At 36.3% G+C, this 20354-nt stretch overlaps 1 protein-coding gene across 5 annotated transcripts in view; it reads right to left on the bottom strand.

Annotated features, from left to right (window-relative positions):
* The window catches only part of VPS35L (VPS35 endosomal protein sorting factor like), a 54226-nt gene that overhangs the window by 13911 nt on the left and 19961 nt on the right, over nucleotides 1-20354 (bottom strand). For 3 of the 5 annotated variants that reach the window (XM_052679791.1, XM_052679792.1, XM_052679794.1), the window contains 11 exons: nucleotides 18469-18580; nucleotides 18120-18236; nucleotides 17737-17790; nucleotides 17248-17328; nucleotides 16346-16408; nucleotides 15138-15223; nucleotides 14221-14301; nucleotides 12554-12617; nucleotides 10227-10325; nucleotides 9325-9402; nucleotides 7754-7868 (listed from right to left, as the gene is read on the bottom strand). In XM_052679791.1, the coding sequence (XP_052535751.1) occupies nucleotides 7754-7868; nucleotides 9325-9402; nucleotides 10227-10325; nucleotides 12554-12617; nucleotides 14221-14301; nucleotides 15138-15223; nucleotides 16346-16408; nucleotides 17248-17328; nucleotides 17737-17790; nucleotides 18120-18236; nucleotides 18469-18580 (950 nt within the window). Of the gene's footprint in view, nucleotides 1-2205; nucleotides 2313-7753; nucleotides 7869-9324; nucleotides 9403-10226; nucleotides 10326-12553; nucleotides 12618-14220; nucleotides 14302-15137; nucleotides 15224-16345; nucleotides 16409-17247; nucleotides 17329-17736; nucleotides 17791-18119; nucleotides 18237-18468; nucleotides 18581-20354 lie in introns of all 5 variants that reach the window. The other 2 variants (XM_052679795.1, XM_052679793.1) reach the window with 2 other exon arrangements.

Here is a 20354-nt window from a genome sequence, read left to right as displayed (position 1 = left end):
TTCTGTTATGTTCATGGAGGCACCTACATGCATATTTAATTATTTTCTACATTTTTGCATCTCCATATATTTCCATGTATCAATCTTTACAGGCAAAAATTTAACTTACATTATATTTGCTGTATAATTAGCAAGACAATTCATTAAACAATACTAATAAAAGATTTCAGACAGGCAAAAAAAAAAAAAAAAAAAAAAAGGAAACAGAACTAGTAGAGATAGGAAAACAATTAAGCTCCTGAAGCATTCCTTTAAGGAGCAGAAGGGAATAGGTCTGGGATGCCTACACAAATTATTTTTAGTCACAGATAAGTTACAGAAGGCCAAGTCCATCCAAAGGACAAAATCAGGGACCACACGCAGCCGTCTGCGTTCCACATCACTGTCTCATCCTATAACACCATTAAGCCCATCCCAGTATTTTCAAAAGGTTTTGCTTCCACTTCCGACAGATGTTGGGAACTTGATGAAGCCTTGCGCTCTAGTGCAAAAACTAACAGGTGCAGTTAGGTGCAGTTTTTAATTGTTGCTGGCTTTAAGTAAAGTAATGCATGGCAGTTTTAATAACCAAGCTCTGTAGACATTTAGAACTCTTTTCTCTTTACAACATCAGTGAGGTCACAGTGAGAAATCTGCTACATAATGGAAGTGTGTTTTGCCCTTGAGTTATTGATTTACTGAACGTTCCCAGTCCTGAAACTGTCTAAACACCACTCTCTACAAACTACAAAGATTCTGAAATAACAAAGACAAAATAAGAAAACAGACGTACTGTGATTTGGTGAACTGCAATGTATTATGTAAAGTTATATTATCAATTAACCACACAACGATGTAATTACATGGCTAGCACGTTGCTACTGCAAGTCCTTGACACTTCTAGAATAAGGCACATTGAGGCAAAAAAGTAGAAGGCAAAATACATACAGAGAGATCACACATTCTGACAAAGAACAACGGATGAAAGATTTTTTATCCTGAAGCTGCAGTTAGTAAACACACACAAAAGCACATTAAAAAAATCATAACTAGGAATTTAGAGGTTCAGGCTGAAATTTGAAGTAACCTTTAAAGACAAAGGGAAAATACTATCAACAACCTCTAAAGAGAAGTCCATTAGTTAAAGACCAAACCAAACAAAGCAACATAACTCAAAAGTTACTATAAACTTTGCAGAGAAAGCAATTCTTCAAATCTCTGAAGTTTTTTTTTTTTTTTTTTTTTAAAAAAAAAAAACAAAAAAAAACAAAAAAAAAAAACAAAAAAAACCTGCCAATCTCCATTCGGTGATCCAACCAATGCAAATCCTCAGATTTTTTACGTAGCTTTTAACAATATATTTCATATAAAAGGCTCAAAAATAAACAAATGAAAAGCCAACCTAAGCTAACAAAAGATAAGAAGGAAAGCTCTCTGAGGATGCAAAACCTATACAAGTATTGAATGGATGGGGAAAAGAGCATGAATACGACAAGGTCTCACAGAGAAGTGAAACGACCACTGGGTTCCTTTAGGCTTTGCCGAAAGATGTGTCCTCCCATGAACAGGGCTGAACAGTGAAGAGGTGACAACGTTACAGAGTGCTCTGGAGCATGACTACAAAGAGCTTCTGGTGGAGCTCATGATTCTGAGCAATAAAACAGCTGACAAAATCTAGTATTAGTAAAGCCTGTGGGGAAAGAAACAGGAAAACAGCATAGCTGTAGATACAGGAAGATAAGCTCAAAATAAACTATTTACACTCATGAAAATTTCTGGAGTCATTATGGTTGCTTTCCTGAAAAACACACCCTGAACAGCTGCCAAGAAGGCAAGTAATCGTTAGGCCATTAATGGAAAAACAGAATTGTCATTGTGTCATTTCTGTTTATTGTAGTCATTATGTATGATGTCCTTCTCTACCCAAACCACAGTCCTGACCTCCCGATTCCTTCTCTTTATCCTTCCAGGTTAAAAAGGTGCTGAGATAAGAGTTTATTTCCTTATCAGAACAGACCATACTGACACAGACTCTTTGGGAACTTATCAACTCCAACAGATGCAATAAGAAAAAACCTGAAGATGACTGAAATTGTCACAATACACAGCAGGTAAGCTGCACACACATTTCAAGGCAATACAAAAGGTTGGAGTCTTTGTTAATAGTTATATAATTCTATTGAGAAAACACGAAGCATAATTAGAACATGATTAAAAATTACTTACTAAATATTCCATGCTACACTTTTCCAAAGCATGGCTGAAGCCTAGCAGAATTGGAGAACATTGTCTGTAGTAGCACAAGAATTCATTTTGCAATCTGCTTGTTACATCTAAAAACCAGAGCAATGGATATTTAGAGTATGTTAAGCACTGGGTATGCTTCAGAATTAAAGTCTGCATTTGCTAAACCTACTGACTGGCACCCGATGATTATGAGAACAGACTCTCCCTGTTCGATTCCATGTTTGTTTGACAACATTAGGTTTGAAATAACTCATGAAGAATCAATTAAATTACATTATTCACACAGCATATTACTTCTGAAGTGTGGCAAAGGTTTCACAGCCTTTGAAATGAAAGCACTGCTCAACAAACGTTACCAGCAAGCTGCATCATCCATATCCACCTGCTAATGCTGTGACCAACAGCTGGAATCATGCTGTCTTCTTTTTGACAGGCAAAAGCAGCAATTCCACAGGGAGGAAATACATGCAATTAAAATAATACCCATGTCTCAAAATCCAGAAGAGTGACACAACGAAGGATGCATTTAATCTCAATCTAGTCAAGCACTCTCTATGACAGAAAGCATGACTGATGAGAATTCATAATTCCAGGTTGGCAGCATGCCCCTCCAAAGCACTGGTGTGTGACTTAGTTAAAGGAAAAAAGCTCAGGGGGCCCTTAATTGGTTCTCTAGAGATACAAGGAACAAATCTAGGACAAAAATCAATGAAAATGGTCTATTAATTTTATTTTAAAAACTCTTTGGGAGCTGTAGACAAAGGAAACAGTATTCATATTTAATACATTCTGAACAGCACACCTGGACAGACATCCACCTGACTGAAGACGCACTGTACTAGACAGACCTCAAAATGAAGTTCAGTACAATCTAAGAACATATCAGAAAGCTAATTCTGTTCCCCTGCTCCCGCTGTGCAGTTCTTTCACACATTTGTTCTAGGTTATCATACAGGAAGAGCAGGCATACAAGAGGCAGAGCCACTTGGAAGGCTCAGGGAAGACACGATGATTTATTTTTTTCTCTTTGAAGGTGAAAAATTATCAGAAATTCTGGGGGGTGTGGGGAATGGGAACAACTTTTTGCCAATGCTGATTTAGGGATCTGCTATGGAACCTGTGTCTTCTATAACAATATTTCTACCTATGGGCCATATGAAAGAAACTGAATTGAAGCCCACGTTGTCACCAGGATTCTGTAACATTTTCATATGCACTTAATGCATAGAAATATTACATACTAGATCTGCATTAAGAAAAATTCCTTGCATTTGTGCAGCTAAGAAATTTTTTTTTTACTATTACTTTCCAGCTGTATGCCAACCTAAGACTGTGCCTTCCTCCCTATAGAACTGGAGAACTGATCCAAAATGAAAATAAGGCTATTTTTCTCTGCTAGATTAGTTTTTAATTTCAATCCTTTCCCCACAATAGTTCCATAGAACACATTAAGTTTAAAAAACCAATCTCTATGTATTTTTGAGCCTCTCTCTCCAAATCATGCAATGACTTTTCTCATTTTAGATTCTTTCCTGTCCTCTGCAAAAGCTCTCAATAGTAACAGCTGCTTACTAGCTCCATTTGTTGTTATTATTAGCCTTTACACACACTTACAAACTCATACATTTCTGTTCCAATTATGCCATATTAAGGAAAACCTATTGCAAGGAAAATGACAATTACAATTGTAGTACTTAACTTCTTGGGTGAGTACAACCAATTACTCGGATAACCACATGGCAAATCCAGCAGTGAATCCTCTGTGATCCGCAAGAGGGAAATGGAAGAATCAGATAGCAGCTCTGGGAGTGTTACTATGGCCCCTCAGTACCGAGAGTGAGGCACACAGACTCCAGCAGTTGGAAGCAGGTCAGCTGTGGCTCTCCAATTGTTGGTAATTGATCAGTGTGAGCCCCACTTTAGCCAATGTTGTTTACTGTTATGACTTGCACATCTTCTCCATTAAAAAAAGGAAACAGTCTTTTTAATTCCCCTTATCTAAATCAGCAGGTAACTTTACTTTTTTTTTTTTTTTTGGCATTAGATATATTGACAATTTAGAAAAATCATCCCATTACCAACAGAAATGCATCCTATCAAATCCAATCTAATAACATATTTAAAGTGAAAACTCAACCCACTACAAGAGCTAAACTCACTGTAAGGTTTTTAAAGTTAAAAAGAAATCCAAGAATACAAACTGCAAAACGCAGCAGCTGGAGTCTTGAAAGGAAAACTACATGCAAACACATCCCATTACCAAGTGAACCATCAGATCACGTGCTGTACTTTTCAGTTTTATATTTAAGACTATAAACAGGAGGGAAATCAACTTTTCAGATGGGTAGATAGTGATAGGACAAGGGGGAATGGTTTTAAACTAAATGAGGGGAGATTTAGGTTTTGATTAGATATCAGGAAGAAGTTTTTCAGTGAGAGTGGTGCAGTGCTGGCACCAATGCCCAGAGATGCTGAGGATGCCCCGTCCCTGGAGGTGCCAGGCTGGATGGGCCCTGTGCGACCTGTTCTAGTCCTGACCTTGTGGTTGGCAGCCCTGCTTGCAGCTCAGGGTGGAATCTGATGATCCTTGAGGTCCCTTCCAACCCAAGCCATCCTGTCACTCTGTGATTTCACATCCTAGTCTAATACTATCATTAGCTGCACACTCTTAAGCCTTCATGCTGCGTTGATTTTAATAGATAGGTGCAGATTTGGAATCAGTTAATTGACTGGATTTGAATTTGTTTTTATGAATTAATCATTATTCCTTACACACATGAAATACACTGAGATAGACTAAGCTTTCAAGAATGCTTTATCTGACTACAATAGAGCAGAATATGCAAAGACAGATCACAGAAATGTCCACAGACTGGTGCCACTGTTGCCTGTTTAACAAAAGCTAAATTACTCATGCAAATGAGATGTCTCTGAATAAAAATTACACTCAAAAGAAATTTCCTGAGGAAGCAAACAAGTGCTTAACTGTAAAATCTTGCTAAATGAATCAAGTTACTGAACCACCACCAATTCTGCTTGTGGGTTTAAAATTCAGAAGAATGGTTAATAACATATGAACTTTAGAAATTGACCTCATAATACTTTGCGCACACCTGCTGCCTTAAAAGATTTCAGAACAGAGATGCTTGCTCACTGTTTAGTGAGAGCATTGTGCACTCACAGCTGTGCACATGTATCACCGCTTCACCCTGAGAAGAAAGGACAGCTGCTGGTGGCCATGAGCCTGTCAGACAAGACTTGGATCCCAAAAATGGTGGGAAAGCAGTTTCGAAATTGAAGAATTATTAAATCACAGAGTTGGTCCCAGCAGCAGCAGAGCAGAGTCCTCAAGGACTTTATATGACAGAAAAACTGCTCTTGTTTTGTTTTCAACAAAAGATGCACTGCACCACAGTGATGACAACAAAAACTGGTACAAATGATAGGGTAAGCTGCTTCATTAGGGTAAGCTCTACAGGAAAGAGTCTATTTTTTGTTAACTCAGTTATGTACAAAGAAACTGCAAAAATAGTATTTTCACAACAACCAACTTTGCAGATCTTTTATTTGCACAGCATTCTTGAGCACAACAGGCAGCTTTGCCCTAAATCCCTCTTCATTGCTCCATGGGCAGCATCACATTCAAAACAAAGAAATACAACCATCATCCTGTACTAAAAAAATCCTAATCAGCATCCTAAGTCAGCTTTTTTGTACAGCTGGAACTTACTGGTAAATGCAGAGCTTGGAGAACATCAAACTGAAAAGGAAACCCAAGTAAGTGAATAAAAAGATAGATTTCCCTTTTATTCCTCCTACAAGGCAGAAGTCAGGGTAATGAATCCCAGCTCTGTCTCCCTGTAAACATGAATTTATTCCCTACAGTGGTATTAAAAGGCTATCAAAGAGGTTTCTACTGCAGAACCCATACCCAATTCCGATGCATCTCCTTACTTAAAAATCTATCCTTTTCAATATTCTGCAATCATCTGACTGCTGGCGAGTTAAACTCACTTGGAATTGCTTTCCCCTTACTTCCTGTAGATAAAGCCTTTCCAAAGATATAACCTATGACTTCTGTGGCAGAGTACACAAAAAGAAACCCAGCTACAATTTCAATTTTACTGTGTTGATACATTCCTGTGGTAAACAAGAACCTTTTGTAACCCAAAGCAACCACAGCTTAGTCACCCATTTGGTCTATGCTGCTTTACTTCAAAAGAAAGCATGATTGACCTTCATTTCAGTAGCCATAAATATTCCCAAGAGGCTGACCAGCACGATCTTACCCAGCTCACTGTAGTACAGTAAGGCAGGGCAAGCAAAGCTCACTGCCAAGCGAGCCATCACACATTGGTTATAGCTGGGACAACCTGCTACTGAACGCCGATAGTAAAATCCAAACTCTAAATGCCAAAATTGCCTTCACAGTGTCAAATTCAAGTGGGAAAAATCAACTGTAGCTTCTAGAAAACATATGTATTTTTATTTTCACAAACACAGTTCTGCCTGAATTTTAAATATTCACTGCAGGAGCCCTAGCAACAAAACACGGTAGCTGTAGGAACAGAGTGAATCAAGTGCAGAACGCACAAGACAATATGGCTGTAGTTATCACAGGTGAAAACCATCAAACAAAAACATTCGTAATGGTCTCAGAAGAAAGCAGAGATAAACCAAAGAATTAACAGACACAAGAAAGGATGTTGCCAACTAATCCCATCTACTGCTTTCACTTTTATACTGAAAATATGTATATGAAAATGCATTTACCATTTACATTTACATTCAGAGTTAATATTAGAACTGCAAAATAAAGTAGAATGACAGCATTTCAAAAAGAAAAGATACTGCAGACAGTTAAAGTCAGGAGACTTTCAGAATAGGTAACTGTCTTCCTTTGCAGCATGAACGTGAACAAGACCACAATTAAGCAGTGATATAGATGGATTGCTCACATACACTTTCTGGTGTAGCTACAAATTTTTCTACAAATCACTTTTTGTCAGTGTTTCAAATTACTTAAGACTGAACTAACAGGAAGAAAAATCTGTACTCAGGCTCCATTTCAATTACTAATTCAGATTTAAGAACAAATATGTCAAGATATTGGTGTCACTGGCTTAAGTCTTAAATCTTTTCCAGCTTTTTCCTAGACTTTGTCAGCCTCTGTGCTGCTAACAGATTAACTACTTTCTTCTTTTGCAGTTATGTTAAAGCACACTATTTGTGATTGGAGTTCTTGGACAATCATGCAGAAAAACATTCCATATGTTTTTTTGCCCACCTCACATCCACAAGTATGTAAATAGGATCAGTTGTCTTAGTTATTTACCCCACGGGATTAATGACAGAACTAAAAAGTTGCTTCAATATGACACGCTTCCATTGTTACAGTGTGTAAAACAGACTTGTAATTACATCTGCTATATACTTGCATGACTTATAATCTCAATGAAATTATTATTCAAAGCTAGAAATACTTCTGAAATAGGAAAACCATTAAGTAAACAAACTCCTCCCTTACCTTGTGAAAGGCACTGATTTGCCAGAGCAACCTGTCCAGAGTGCAGATACAAATTAAGACGTGTAAAGATGCTGCTCAGAGATGGAATTGTAATGAAGCAGAAGGCAACACAAGCCTAAAGCAAAGTAAAAAAAAAAAAAAAAAAAGAGAAAACTGAAGAAAATTCTTAACTCAAGAGTTACAGCAATCATTTCTGATTTCATATGTGATTAGGAATGCAAATCTGTCAATAGGTTTAAGGAAAGATTTTGAATAAGATTTAGGTATTATCTGAATTCCAAAATCAGCAACTTTGTATCTCTCATTATTATTTCAATAATTATAACAATATTTGTTACTAATTATTGTAATTACCATAGATTACCTCTACATTCAATCTATGACTCTAACTCAGATAGGCCTTCTTAAGTAACCAGGTTTTGGTCTTGAGCTACAAGCTGATTTTTTTCATTAGCATGTTGTGCTTTTATTAGATGTAGGGTGCTCAGGGGCAAGCCACGTATCAAACTCCTTATAGCAACATGCTGTGCACGACTGGGAGGAATGAGATCTAGCATGGCATGCTGCTGATTTAAACCAACTGGAGCAGCCCAAACATCCAGATGGAATGAGTGATTCCCAGCCATCACAAGCTGCCACCTTAGTTACTTCTCTGTCCAGGACCCCAAGTGCAAGTCCATAAATGAAAACTCATTCATTAATAACAACATACTCCTTCACAGCACATAAAGCAGCAGCTGATCTCTGTTGCTGTGTTTCAGGTGAGAAGACTGGAACAAAAAGAACCTGAAGAGTTTGTGAGTATTTCAAAACTCTTCCGGCTACCCTTGGAAACACTAAAGCCAAAGGGAGCTCTTCATTTGAAATTCAAGCACTGTCTTCATAGAATGATTTGGGTTGGAAGAGACCTTTAAGGATCGTCTAGCTCCAACATTCTTCTGAAGCAGAGATCAGGTCACTCAAAGTTCCTCCCAAACTGAATGTGGAGACTTCCAAGGGTGGAGCATCCACAGCTTCTCCGGGCAACCCATGCCAGCGCCTCAACATTCACAGTAAAGATTTTCTTTCTTACCTCTAATCTAAATTTACCCTTTTTTACTTTAAAACCATTACCTGTTATCCCATCAATTACAGGCTCTGGTAAAAAGTCTTTTTCCATCTTTCTTATAAGGCCCCTTTAAACACTGAAAGGCTCTATGAGACGGAAATTTGAATTTATTAATTTTCCTGTCTCCCTTTCTCTGTGTGACTGAGTTACACATAAATTAAATGCTTTATTTCAAATACAGTATGAAAAGCTGAGCTTTCTAGAATGAACATGAGCGCTTCTGGGGATAGAGACAGTGTTGTCCTTTCTTGACACAAAGCTGTCAGTGGATGCTTTGGATCTACATTTTCTTAAACATAAGCATTTGGTTTTAGAGATTAAGGATCAATGGCATCGAGAGATAATGAGATTACAAGCAGAATTAAAAAATAACACACTGCTTTTGCAAACACTACACTTTGGTGGCAGCAGATATTGGTACTGCTTAGAAAACAGGCTCAAAACATATTAGACTCTTACCTACCCTGACAAATGCAGCGGTCTTTCTAGAATGATTTCCTCTCATCACCTTTCTTGTCTCCATTGCTAGTTGGTTCACAGACTACATGCACACAAAAAAAGCACAACATTAAGAAACATGCAGCTTTCTTAGGTCATTTGCAAATAACAAACTGCATGCTTTACTGCATGCTGTTAGAGAAGAGAAACTGCCAAAAAGAATTCAGGTATGGTGTGCCTTCACTGTATTATTTAGTTTTTACTCTCTCCCCACTTGGAGAATTTTAATGACTGATTCTTTAAGTAAACATGATTCTGAAGGTCTGTCACTGTAGGGTTTTCAATTAATTCAAGACTTGAAACTATCCCTTGTTTCCCAGCTAAAGCAGTGGTATCACCTCTTTTCTAAGCTAGAAATCACATACAACTCACTAAAAAACATGACCAAAAAAGTAGGATTTAAAAGGAGATATGATGCAGTGTATCACACAAAGGAATTGGTTGCAGCAAATGCTCATCTGCCATATCACTGTATACAGAAAAGCAATTAAGCTTCCCAATTACAGCAGGATTCTGTCCATGTCTGCAGACCAGACCCACTGCTATAGAGAGGATTACATAAGAGAGAGCCCAAATTCCAAATACATAAGAGTACCATTTATGGTACTTTGGCCTTGAAATCTCTCCCAGTATAACTAGTTTTCTTTGTTGCTATGATATCTATCGTGCACCAGGACCTCAGAGTCAAGCAAGAAGTTTGGAGAGTTCTGGATGATAAAAATGAAAGATGAGATCAAAGTCTACTTCTAAAATACCTGATGTAAGGTCATTAGTCATTTTGATAGTGACCAATAATCTGGGTAGGGAATGGGAGAATTGCAAATATATCCCCATCTATTAAAATAATGTAGATAAACTATTGCTTACATGAATTAGCTGGACTAGAACAGGCTCCAGATTGCAAAACATAGACCTAGCTTCAACATAGAAACTCAGTTGCTGTTCAAAGTCACGACCGAATGAAACCTATAAAGGACACATACACACACAAAAACATTTTATTGTTGTACAAGCATTTAACTGTTTCCCAATAATTAAACTTCAGAAAAACCTGAATGATTTGTTGTTGTTTGCGTACGTTCCACTATTTTGCAAACCAAATATTTATTCAAGAAAACAAGATTTCCTAGATTCATGAGAAGTACTTTCAAAACTGGCAGAACACCCGATACTATGGAACTGGGAAACACAGGCTTGGTTAAAAAACAAACAACACAAATCCAGGAATACATCTGTACTCAGGTTCCTAATTCCAATTCACATAGTGGGCCCTCAGGAAAAGTTATTTTTCTAACTAGGTATAGCAGCAACAAAGTAATGGCAGGAAATAAGTCAAAAACAATTCCTACTTGAGAATGCTCTACTTCTAACCCTCTGGATTTTAAAACCCAGCATTGTCAGCTGGAGTGTCTGAGCTGTCAATCAAAAGCACAGCGAGAGAAAGTCTCCAGGCAGGCTATATTTATGGATACAACTATTCTATTATTTATTTTTCCTAAGGGTCATGGCTGCATTATATCTTATTTCTCAAGTCACACATAAAATAAGTTTTTAGAGAATTGAAGGAAAATTACATTTAATTCACACAATGAAAGATCAAAGGAAACATACAAGAAAACAAAAGATTGCTTCTAATGCTGCAGACCCAACTGCCTTGCTTGTGTTTATGCAACTGCTCACTCTGCCCTACCCTTAAGAAAACTGAATACCTTAATGTTCAGTTTAAAAACTGGAACTAGTAATTTGCTACTCTGGGACTTTTTTTTTATTATTTTTTTTTATTTTTACCTCTCCCAACCAAATCTATAAAAACACATCCAGTATTCTTCAGTGTGTGAAATCTTCCTAAGGGAAATTATATGTAGGTTGCTGCAAAAGTATCGCTTCCTATTTATTCCAACGCAAACTACAGCAAATGCAAAGAACACACTAACACCATTTGATAGAGCAAATTATCAGCTACAAAACACTGTTTTTCCAAGACAGTCACCACCACCAGCTCTGCATTTTCACTAGCAGTGAACAAGAGCTGCATGTCACACTCGTACAAACCTGCACCAGCGGAGGTGAACTGCTGTCACCACTGCTGAAACGCACTCCTCATTGCTCCAACACCCACTGCTTGCTCTCCATCAACGTTCACAAGTGTCCACGAATGTCAGTGGGTGCCATTTTTACTGCATGGAGGAATTCAGTGACACATCTTTGCTCCATGCGCACTCTCACATCAGACGCAGCTCTGTCAGACTGTCCCTCTGCTGCTGTCTGTCACACAGCAACCAAATGTAATGGGGTGTAGGCAGGAACGTTCAACCTCTGCTGCCATCCCACCAACATTCACCTCTGACATTGTGGGCCAACACAATGAAATAGGAGCCAATACTTTTGAAGCAGCCCTTGTATATTACTCTGCATGAAAACCTTAATACAAATACTTTAACCACCACATTACAGAACCTTAAAATTAAAGCTGAAGAGAGTAAATAACAACCCAGAGATACATTTGTAGAATTAAAAGGAAGAACGAGGACTAGCAGAGACAAAGCCTGCCAGTTATGACTACGTGAAAGAAAAGCCAAGCACTGCAGGCACCTGTGTAGGGAATACCAAGAGAAGAACTTAAAACACCTCTGTAAACAAACAAACAAATGAAAAAACCCATGTCACAAATACAGGGGACAAGATCCAACTTAAATCTATTTGCTAAAAGGGAGAGAGGGACTAAAAATTAACTTAATGACAACAACTGGAATTTTTGTGGGGCTACTAATGATAGAAGTTATCTTATTCCTAATAATAAAATGATCCCATTTGGGGGAATCAATAAAATGGGATCATTTTATTATGGAAAGGGGAATTTCATTTGCATAGAAGTGATTTCTGTGATCATCTCTCTAAAGCTGCAGTATATAAGGTTAATTACTATTAAACTTATAAATACTCAATATGTTTTACACAAGCAGAAAAATATGATTAAATACACATGTACAGTTTAACCATACCACACCATGCCAGCTTCAACACTGCATTATTTCTTTCAACACTTGCATACTCAATAAAATACACTGGTTCAGGTTTTCAGCAGCCTTAAATAAGTCATGTACCATCTCTAATTCTGGTGCATAGGCACCTGTTTCTCATGAAAATCCCAGCTATCAGGTACATCCCAACAGTTGCACACAACTGCCACTCACCATTTTTATGAATCCATTTATCAAAGCTGCTAACAACCTTTTCTCATCCTCAAGCGTCAGAGCACTGTAACAGAAGATTTACACTGCAAATTCTTGAATATTGCTTAACAACTTTTTTTATCTGTAGGAGTTCAAATGTTACATGCTAACTTTATGCCTATATAAAATATTTATTGCATGCTAAGACCACTAACCTAATAATTTCAGTTATAAAACAAAGGAAATAATATGAATGTCATGAAGACAATGATGCACGAAATTCCAAATTTTGTAGAAATATAAAAATTGCTAAGAGTCTCTTTACATTTTACAGAACCTTAGATTTAGTATGAAGACAAAGCTCAATGTTCTTAACTGGAGCAAGTAAGAAAATGGCTTAAGTCTTGTGTTACAACCTGAGAACTTAAAAGGGAATTGATTATAGAAAAGTATTAAGTAAACGTATTTTTAAGAAGAAAAATCATCCTATTTATGGGGGAAAACTTTTCAAATACACACTGAATAGTGTATAATAATGTATTTATTTATAATGTATTTATTTAAGAGACAACATTACCTTGTCTTTTTTTTTGAAAAATCCTATTACACTATTTAAAAATTGTCATTAACATCTTGTTACTAAAACAGAAAGGCAGCACTGTAAGAACTAGACTGATATGTAAAAATTTTGTTTTCAAGATTGTCATTGATATCAATTCTATTTCAAATAAGATTTGAAATAAATTCACATCATGTGAAAATCCACCAAGTCAAATCTGTTTTACTGAAAACAGATAAACAGTTAAATAACAATTAACTACAATTTAATCCCTGTATTATGTACTCAGCTCCAACTTTGACCTTTAGTTATTAATTACCATTTACCAATAGCTCAGACACCAGATGGGAAGAGGACAGTAGTTTTATTATACAAATTCTGTAAAAGCAGAAGATAATCATGATGCGATTTTCTTTATTAGGGCTTTGCCAATCAAAAGAGACAACTCTGAGAGGATCACAACAGTTGTAATGGGATCGCCAGGTCAATTATAGGTTTCCAGTTCAATACCAAATCAAACTGCTACCAGTCTGGAGGCTGTCATCCTCCAACAACTGTTACTGTGCCAGTGAGCCCCTACAAGGGCTTGGGACTTTCCTGAACCAGGATGTGGGGAAAAAAAGTCAGAGTTACTTCAAAATAATTAGAAATATGATGCTTTGCTGATATTCCTAGGGATCTTCCAGGAGTCCTTTTGAAGATTTCACAACCTTTGGTTATGACTGAAAGTGGCCAAAATAAAAGGATAAATTGAGGATGGCAATCTGTGTTTTAATGTCCACGTATTCATTGAAAGCTCATAAATAGTTTATTATTCGCTATAACTCAAAGCTGACATTAGTTTAATTGGCAAGAGGATCTTTAATTGTATTTTAAGTGCCTTCCTTAGACAAACCTACAAATTACTGCTGCTCTCCTTTCAAAATTCTGTTTCTCTCTCTCTCTACAGGTACATAAAGCACTAATTAAAGAATAGCATGTGCTACCACTTCATTGTACAGCTCTTCCCTCACCACTAACTGGATTCATGCCTTAATCCATCATAAAACACTCTCAGATGAGCAAGATTGTACACCAAGAAGCCAAAGTTTGTGTAAGCAGTTATTAGTAGGAGTAAAGTTAATCTTACTTCACAGAGTCATGCATCGTCTTGCAGATATGCAGAAGAGCATTGAGTATAACAGGGTCCTTTGTAGATTCCTGCTGATGCCTATAAAGCGTTTTAGAAAATGCAATGAAAATCCTGCATTGTCAAGATGCAAAACAGTGAATAGAGCAACATATATTTAATGAGTAATTCCTTACCAGGGCTGTAAGACTGTACAAGAGTGTACAGTTGTACATGTACAACTCTTGTAAGAATGTACAAGAGTTACAAAAGAGTAAAAAAAACCCAAACAAACAAAAAAACCCACTATTTTGAATGTGCTAAGATGCTCTTCTATGAAAAAATAGAAACTTGTTCCAGTTTCTCTCAGTGGATTATCATCACTTAGCATCTGCTTGCAATTCTGTAATCTAAAGCAAAAAGGTGATCAAGAAAAAGGCGTTTCCAAGAATCTATTAACTGAAAAGAACCACCTGACTTCTATAATAACTGAGCATGAAACCTCATCTTACAAATGCATTTTCAGCTGCAAAAATACCTTTTTTTAATATATAATGGAGCTTGTAAGAAGGAACTCTCTTCTCCTCTTTTACACCAAAGTAACAGTTCTATACGATGATGGCAGATGGAACAAAAAAACCTTTCATAAACTAATTAAAGCAACATCAGTTGAAACAATGCTCATGGAACAAGTCATCTGTTGATCAACAGTAAGTAGCATCAATGTGATTACTTCAATTTCAGCTTTCATTGTGAATAGTTAAGCAGTCAATCAATAGATTAACAAAACTGACAATTCCCCAACTCCCCCCACAGCCTAGATTTATCTTCACAAGATAAGTGGACTAAACAGTGGCTCAATCCATCTTCCCTAATAATCCTACAGAACGTTGCCCAGATTCTCCAGAGTGCATTTGATCTGAATATTCTCCACTTACTTAATAAAAGATTCCATGATGCACTTGCAAACCTCCACTCTCACACTCTCCTTCTGGAACATATCCAGAAATGGCAAGAATTTCTCCTGAAAGTACAAATACATGAATAATTAAAATAAGGTATTTTTACAAACACAAATTATAAAATAAATATTTTGAGTAAGTTTTATTATCAGGATTGTTGGCTTTTTTTTTCCCCAAAATAATTTTCTTTTTTTTTTTTTTTTTTTATTTTTTTATTTTGAGGGCAGTATTTTAGTTTGGAAGACTACTAATGAAAGAAGGAAACAGATGGCTGAAATGTATTACCATTATCGATTATATATAAAATACAAATAATTATATATATTTTATATATTATATATAAAATACAAAAAAATACAAAGAATAAAATACAAAACATACAACAATCTGAATCAAATGTAGCAAATTATTAAAAAGCAATCATACAACTGAAACAGCTTAAAATCACAACAAATTCAGACACCTGTGGAACAACTGTTAGGGTATAAAACAACTGAAAAAGGCCATATGCCTATTTTCCATCGAGGATATGTCCAGGTCTAGGACATTCAAATTTTCTGCAAAGACAAGGGCTTAAGGTTGTTCAGATGCTGAAATATTTTGTTTCTGCATCATTTCAAAAATACAGTGAGTGTAAACCTGTCAGATGTACTTGAGCAATCTATGAACAAGACTTGACTCTAAAGCCATAGACTCAATCTTGAATTTTACTCTGGAGAGCTGGTTTCACTAATTTGACATCTGCTGCCTTTCCTTTTTTCACCTCTTACCCAGACTCTGACTTCTCTAATTTTCTTTGTGATTTGATGTCAAACTTAAATTCTATGACAGAACATGTTAAAGGATAACACAGGAACAGCTAGCTATCAGCACTTACACCCAGAGATACAAATAAGTGATATTTTCTTTTTCACTGATTGTCTTCTATACTGTAACAACAAAATTTACAGAATTTAAGTGCATAAGCAAGAAAAAGCACAGGAAAGTGCAATTAGAATAATGACTATTTAAGCAGTAAGCAGTGGACAACTCCCAAGATGTTTCTGCACTTACTTACTTGATAAAAAGTCTTCTCACAATGTGAATTTCCAAACAATCTAAACATGCGACTTGGCTAAACTGTCTCACGGAAACCATGCAACACAGTTTCTCCTAAAAAAATTAGGAAACATGATACTACTTACCACTGAAAAAAGCAGAGAGAAATCATTGATGTAGGTAATAACTTTCTGAATAATTGACTGCAACTTAAAAAAAAAAAAAAAAAAAAAAAAGGAAAATGATTGTAATGTAAATTAAGAGTATCCACAACAGAGAGCATTCTCTGGTCACTCAGAGAAAACTGGGTTGGAAGACTCTTCAATGTTCATTCATGCAATTTCTTTTCTGTTAAGCAGGATCAAATACTGCTGTGCTATTCTTAGCAGATGTTTTTCCAACATGCTCTTCAGAACTCACATGAAGAGAGGATAACCAGTCTACCCAGCTTTATTTGTTTGTTCTTTACTTTCTAAGGCAGACTTTTCTGATTTATGATCTCCTGCTAAAATAAATAAATCTCCTGCTAAAATAAATAATCTCCTGCTAAAATAAAAAGTACATGTTGTTAGATTTTCTCTTGTATGCACTTTTTCTACTATTACTTGGACATAATCACAAAACCCTTCTAGAACCATTCCAACTAATTTACATCTCACCTGACATACAGTCTCAAGAACTGGATGCTAAAACCCACTGAAGCTCTTGCAATTTTAACTAGACATAGATTTATTATTACTTATGTTCACTTCTGTTTACACAATGTTCCATGCCTCACTAAAATACTACTGTTGACTTGGGAGTTCATTATTGCTACTTACAGTAAATACACTAATCTCTGTTTTAGCTTTATTTTCTGGACTGAAAGATGGACCAAACCACAGCATTATGTTGTTCCAAAATGATTCCAAAATTACAACCAGCCTTCAAAAAATTGTTTTGTTGTAGGAGACATCAGCAATGTTTAAGAACCAGTTCAATCTAAGAAAATCCGCAGATTTTGCAGATTTGTAAAAAAAAAAAAAAAAAAAAAAAAAAAAGTTCTTACCTGTGGGTAAGCATCTTCAAATGCTCTATCAGGAGTCATGTGTTTGATAACATCTGCCAAAACTGTATTGACTTCTCGCTTCTGTATAGTGAAAAAAAGAGGTTACATAAGAAAGTAATGAAACCAGAATAGAAATCAAATGACTGAAAACCAGTTGGATAATTTATTTCCATTTGCCTAAGCATCAGCCTTCTACACAGCTCTAGCTAAGCAAAGAACTTTAGCCTATATTCCAGTAAATCCTCATTTAAATCAGTGCAATAAAAAGTAAGAAATATCACACAGGGTTAGGGGTGGTGGTGGTGGTGGTGGAGGACTCCTTTGTGCCATATCTTTTGTCACTATTCATCTTTCATGAAAGGAAATACATTTTTCATACACTAAAGAATTTTAAATATTAAACTCGCATGGCTTTTCTATTTCTAATATTGAACAGCTGATATAGGCATTGAACGAGAAGACCTTCAAAGGAAATAAATTAGCACGTACCGTAAAGTGTCTGCATGTATACTCCACCCACACTTCAGCACAGTTGATGTAATCCTAGAAATACACGTGTCCAATGATTACCAATATTTACAGGAGGTTAAGAGAAACATGCATGAAAAAATCAAAATAATAACTGCAGAGGTGTGACTTACGCAGACCTAAAGATCTGGAGATAATGACATACTTCAAAACTGCACTACTTATGTAGGCAAGAAGAGGTCAGAGGGATTATATTAAAATACTATCAGGGATTGTACTTTTGGCAACAGTAGGCATCTAGGAAAAGTAAACCATGCCATGAAAAACATACAGCCTGCTGAACAACAGCTGCCATTTTGCCCTGAACCAAGGATGAACATGGAACTGCACTGTCAATAACTCACCTGTGGGTTCTTCAGCTTCGTTATAACCTTCCAGGCTTCATTCAATATTTGAAGGTGATCATTTTCAGGAGGATCAGCCAATGCCAGGTTTAATCCCAAGGAGCGAAAGAGAAGATGCTAAAAGTAATGAGAAATTTAAATTAAAAGCAGAAGATCTGTTTGTCCAACACTCTTCTAGAACACGTAGAAAGATTGTTTAGATCTCCTTTTATTTCAGTAATGTGCAACTCGTGGAGGCAACTAGTATAAACAGAGTATGGATAGAAAGCAGAAGAAAAGATGCAAGTAGAGCATAAATAACTCAGCCAGACAGCAACAAAGGAAGTGTTATATTACATCCAAATGTTACCTTTGGGAATCCAGATTCATCACACTCTTTAATCATGCCAATGAAGTCCATAGACCTTGCAGCAATAAACTCTGCTCTGAAGGCTGACATTACTGAATTTAATAGCAGAGCACTACAATGAACATAAGATAAATCAATACAGTTCAACAGCAACTAAAGTTCTTATTAATTAAAGAAGTTATATTAATATAAATTGACAACTAAAACCAATCCAGCATCTTTTCTAAATTTTGAAAAAGCTAGGTGTGAGCAAAAAAGCCTTAGAAAATTAACTTTTATTCTTAAGGACTAATTTTAAGCTACCAGACAAAGTAGCCTGTAGAATACTTGGTCTGCATTGTTGTTTTTTTGAAACCATCATTTTGACCAAAAACTTGCCAGGAAAAAAATTTCAAGTAAATAGTATTTAGAAACACACCTTTTTAATTACAGAACAGCAGTATACTTTGGAAGGACAAAGCTCTATCCAAGTTTTTTCTCACTAAATTAAAAAGATACATACGTGCATAAGAAAATCAGATTTCTAGTAGCTGCACTGTTAGGATTGTAAAACAATAACAGAACATCCACTCATTATAATACAATTGCCAATGACATGTTTAGACACTTACAATCAACTGCTTTGATCCAAGTTTGTATTACTACTGAGCCAAAGCTGCTGTGGGGGAGTCAACTCATTACTTCAAAATCCACCTTACTGATATTATTGTGCAAATATAAGAAACAAAATTCAGTATTACTCAAAAGGCAATTCCTTTGGGCAAACTCAACCACAAGTTAGCACCAAAGCTGCTGCACAATCCAAGCAATACTGTGTCCTCACCACTCCAAAGTGGGCAGTCTGAATACGAGTCAATTAACCTTGATAGCATGCTTAAAATAGCCCAGCATCCCGTTCCTGACTGAGCATTAGTGGTCCCACTGCAATTTAACTGGAATTTGCATTTTTTCATTAGACAAGTACTTCCAGTTCACCAGATACGTGCTTTGCAATGCAGAGAAGCAGGCTGATGTTTTTCACTTAGACTGCCGCCACACGATTATGAAATATACTGAGATTACTTGAAGATTTATGAACTGGTGTGACTTGCTTTGTGACACTGTGACACCCATGAGAAGACAAAGCTATGTGACTCCACTTAAAAAGAAATTTACCAGTTTTTAGACAATCTAAACCGGATAATTCAATTTCAAAATAAATAAAAAGATGAGGTACCTAACCCATCTTTACAATGGGATGCTAAAAAACATTTTAAAAATAAGTTCCACAGCACTCACATAAAACAATTAATACAGATTAAACAATCTTAACATCATTTTTTAAAAATCACGTTCTTCTCCTACTCCTTAGGTCAGTCACAGTATGCTAATGCAGAAGTTTCTCCTCTTGAAGTGATTAACATATTTTAGCTCCTCAATCACGCAGAATTAAATAGTGTAAGGCACATCAAAAGCCAATGTAATTGAAAACTTTCACAGAGCTCGGCAGTAAAATGAGCTGAGATTAACTCATGAGCAGGCTAAACCACATTCACAAAGCTCAGAAAGAAAACACATCCAAAACTTTCAGACCATCTTCCTGAATTATTCACTTAACATGATTAGTCTGCACACAGACATCAAGGTGACATTTGGGATACTAATTTTAGTTTTGAAAAAAAAGCAGTCACCTAAATATTCTTCCAAAGACACTGGCTGCTTTACAACTTTCCTTGGAAAACACACGTATAGGCTAACTGTAGCTAGGAGGGCACAGGTAAGGAAGGGAAGGAAAGCAGAGAAAAACGAACGAAGCACAACCAGGGATCAGACAGAGCTGATGCTTCTTAAACTTTGCCTTAGGGGACACAATACAGCAACCAAATTAATCAATTAAACTTTTGCTT

This window comes from Tympanuchus pallidicinctus, unplaced genomic scaffold (assembly GCF_026119805.1).
Source record: "Tympanuchus pallidicinctus isolate F22 unplaced genomic scaffold, pur_lepc_1.0 scaffold18, whole genome shotgun sequence".
NCBI lineage: Eukaryota > Metazoa > Chordata > Aves > Galliformes > Phasianidae > Tympanuchus > Tympanuchus pallidicinctus.
The sequence above is the reverse complement of the archived record's forward strand: the minus strand, read 5'-3'. Positions and strand labels throughout refer to the sequence as shown.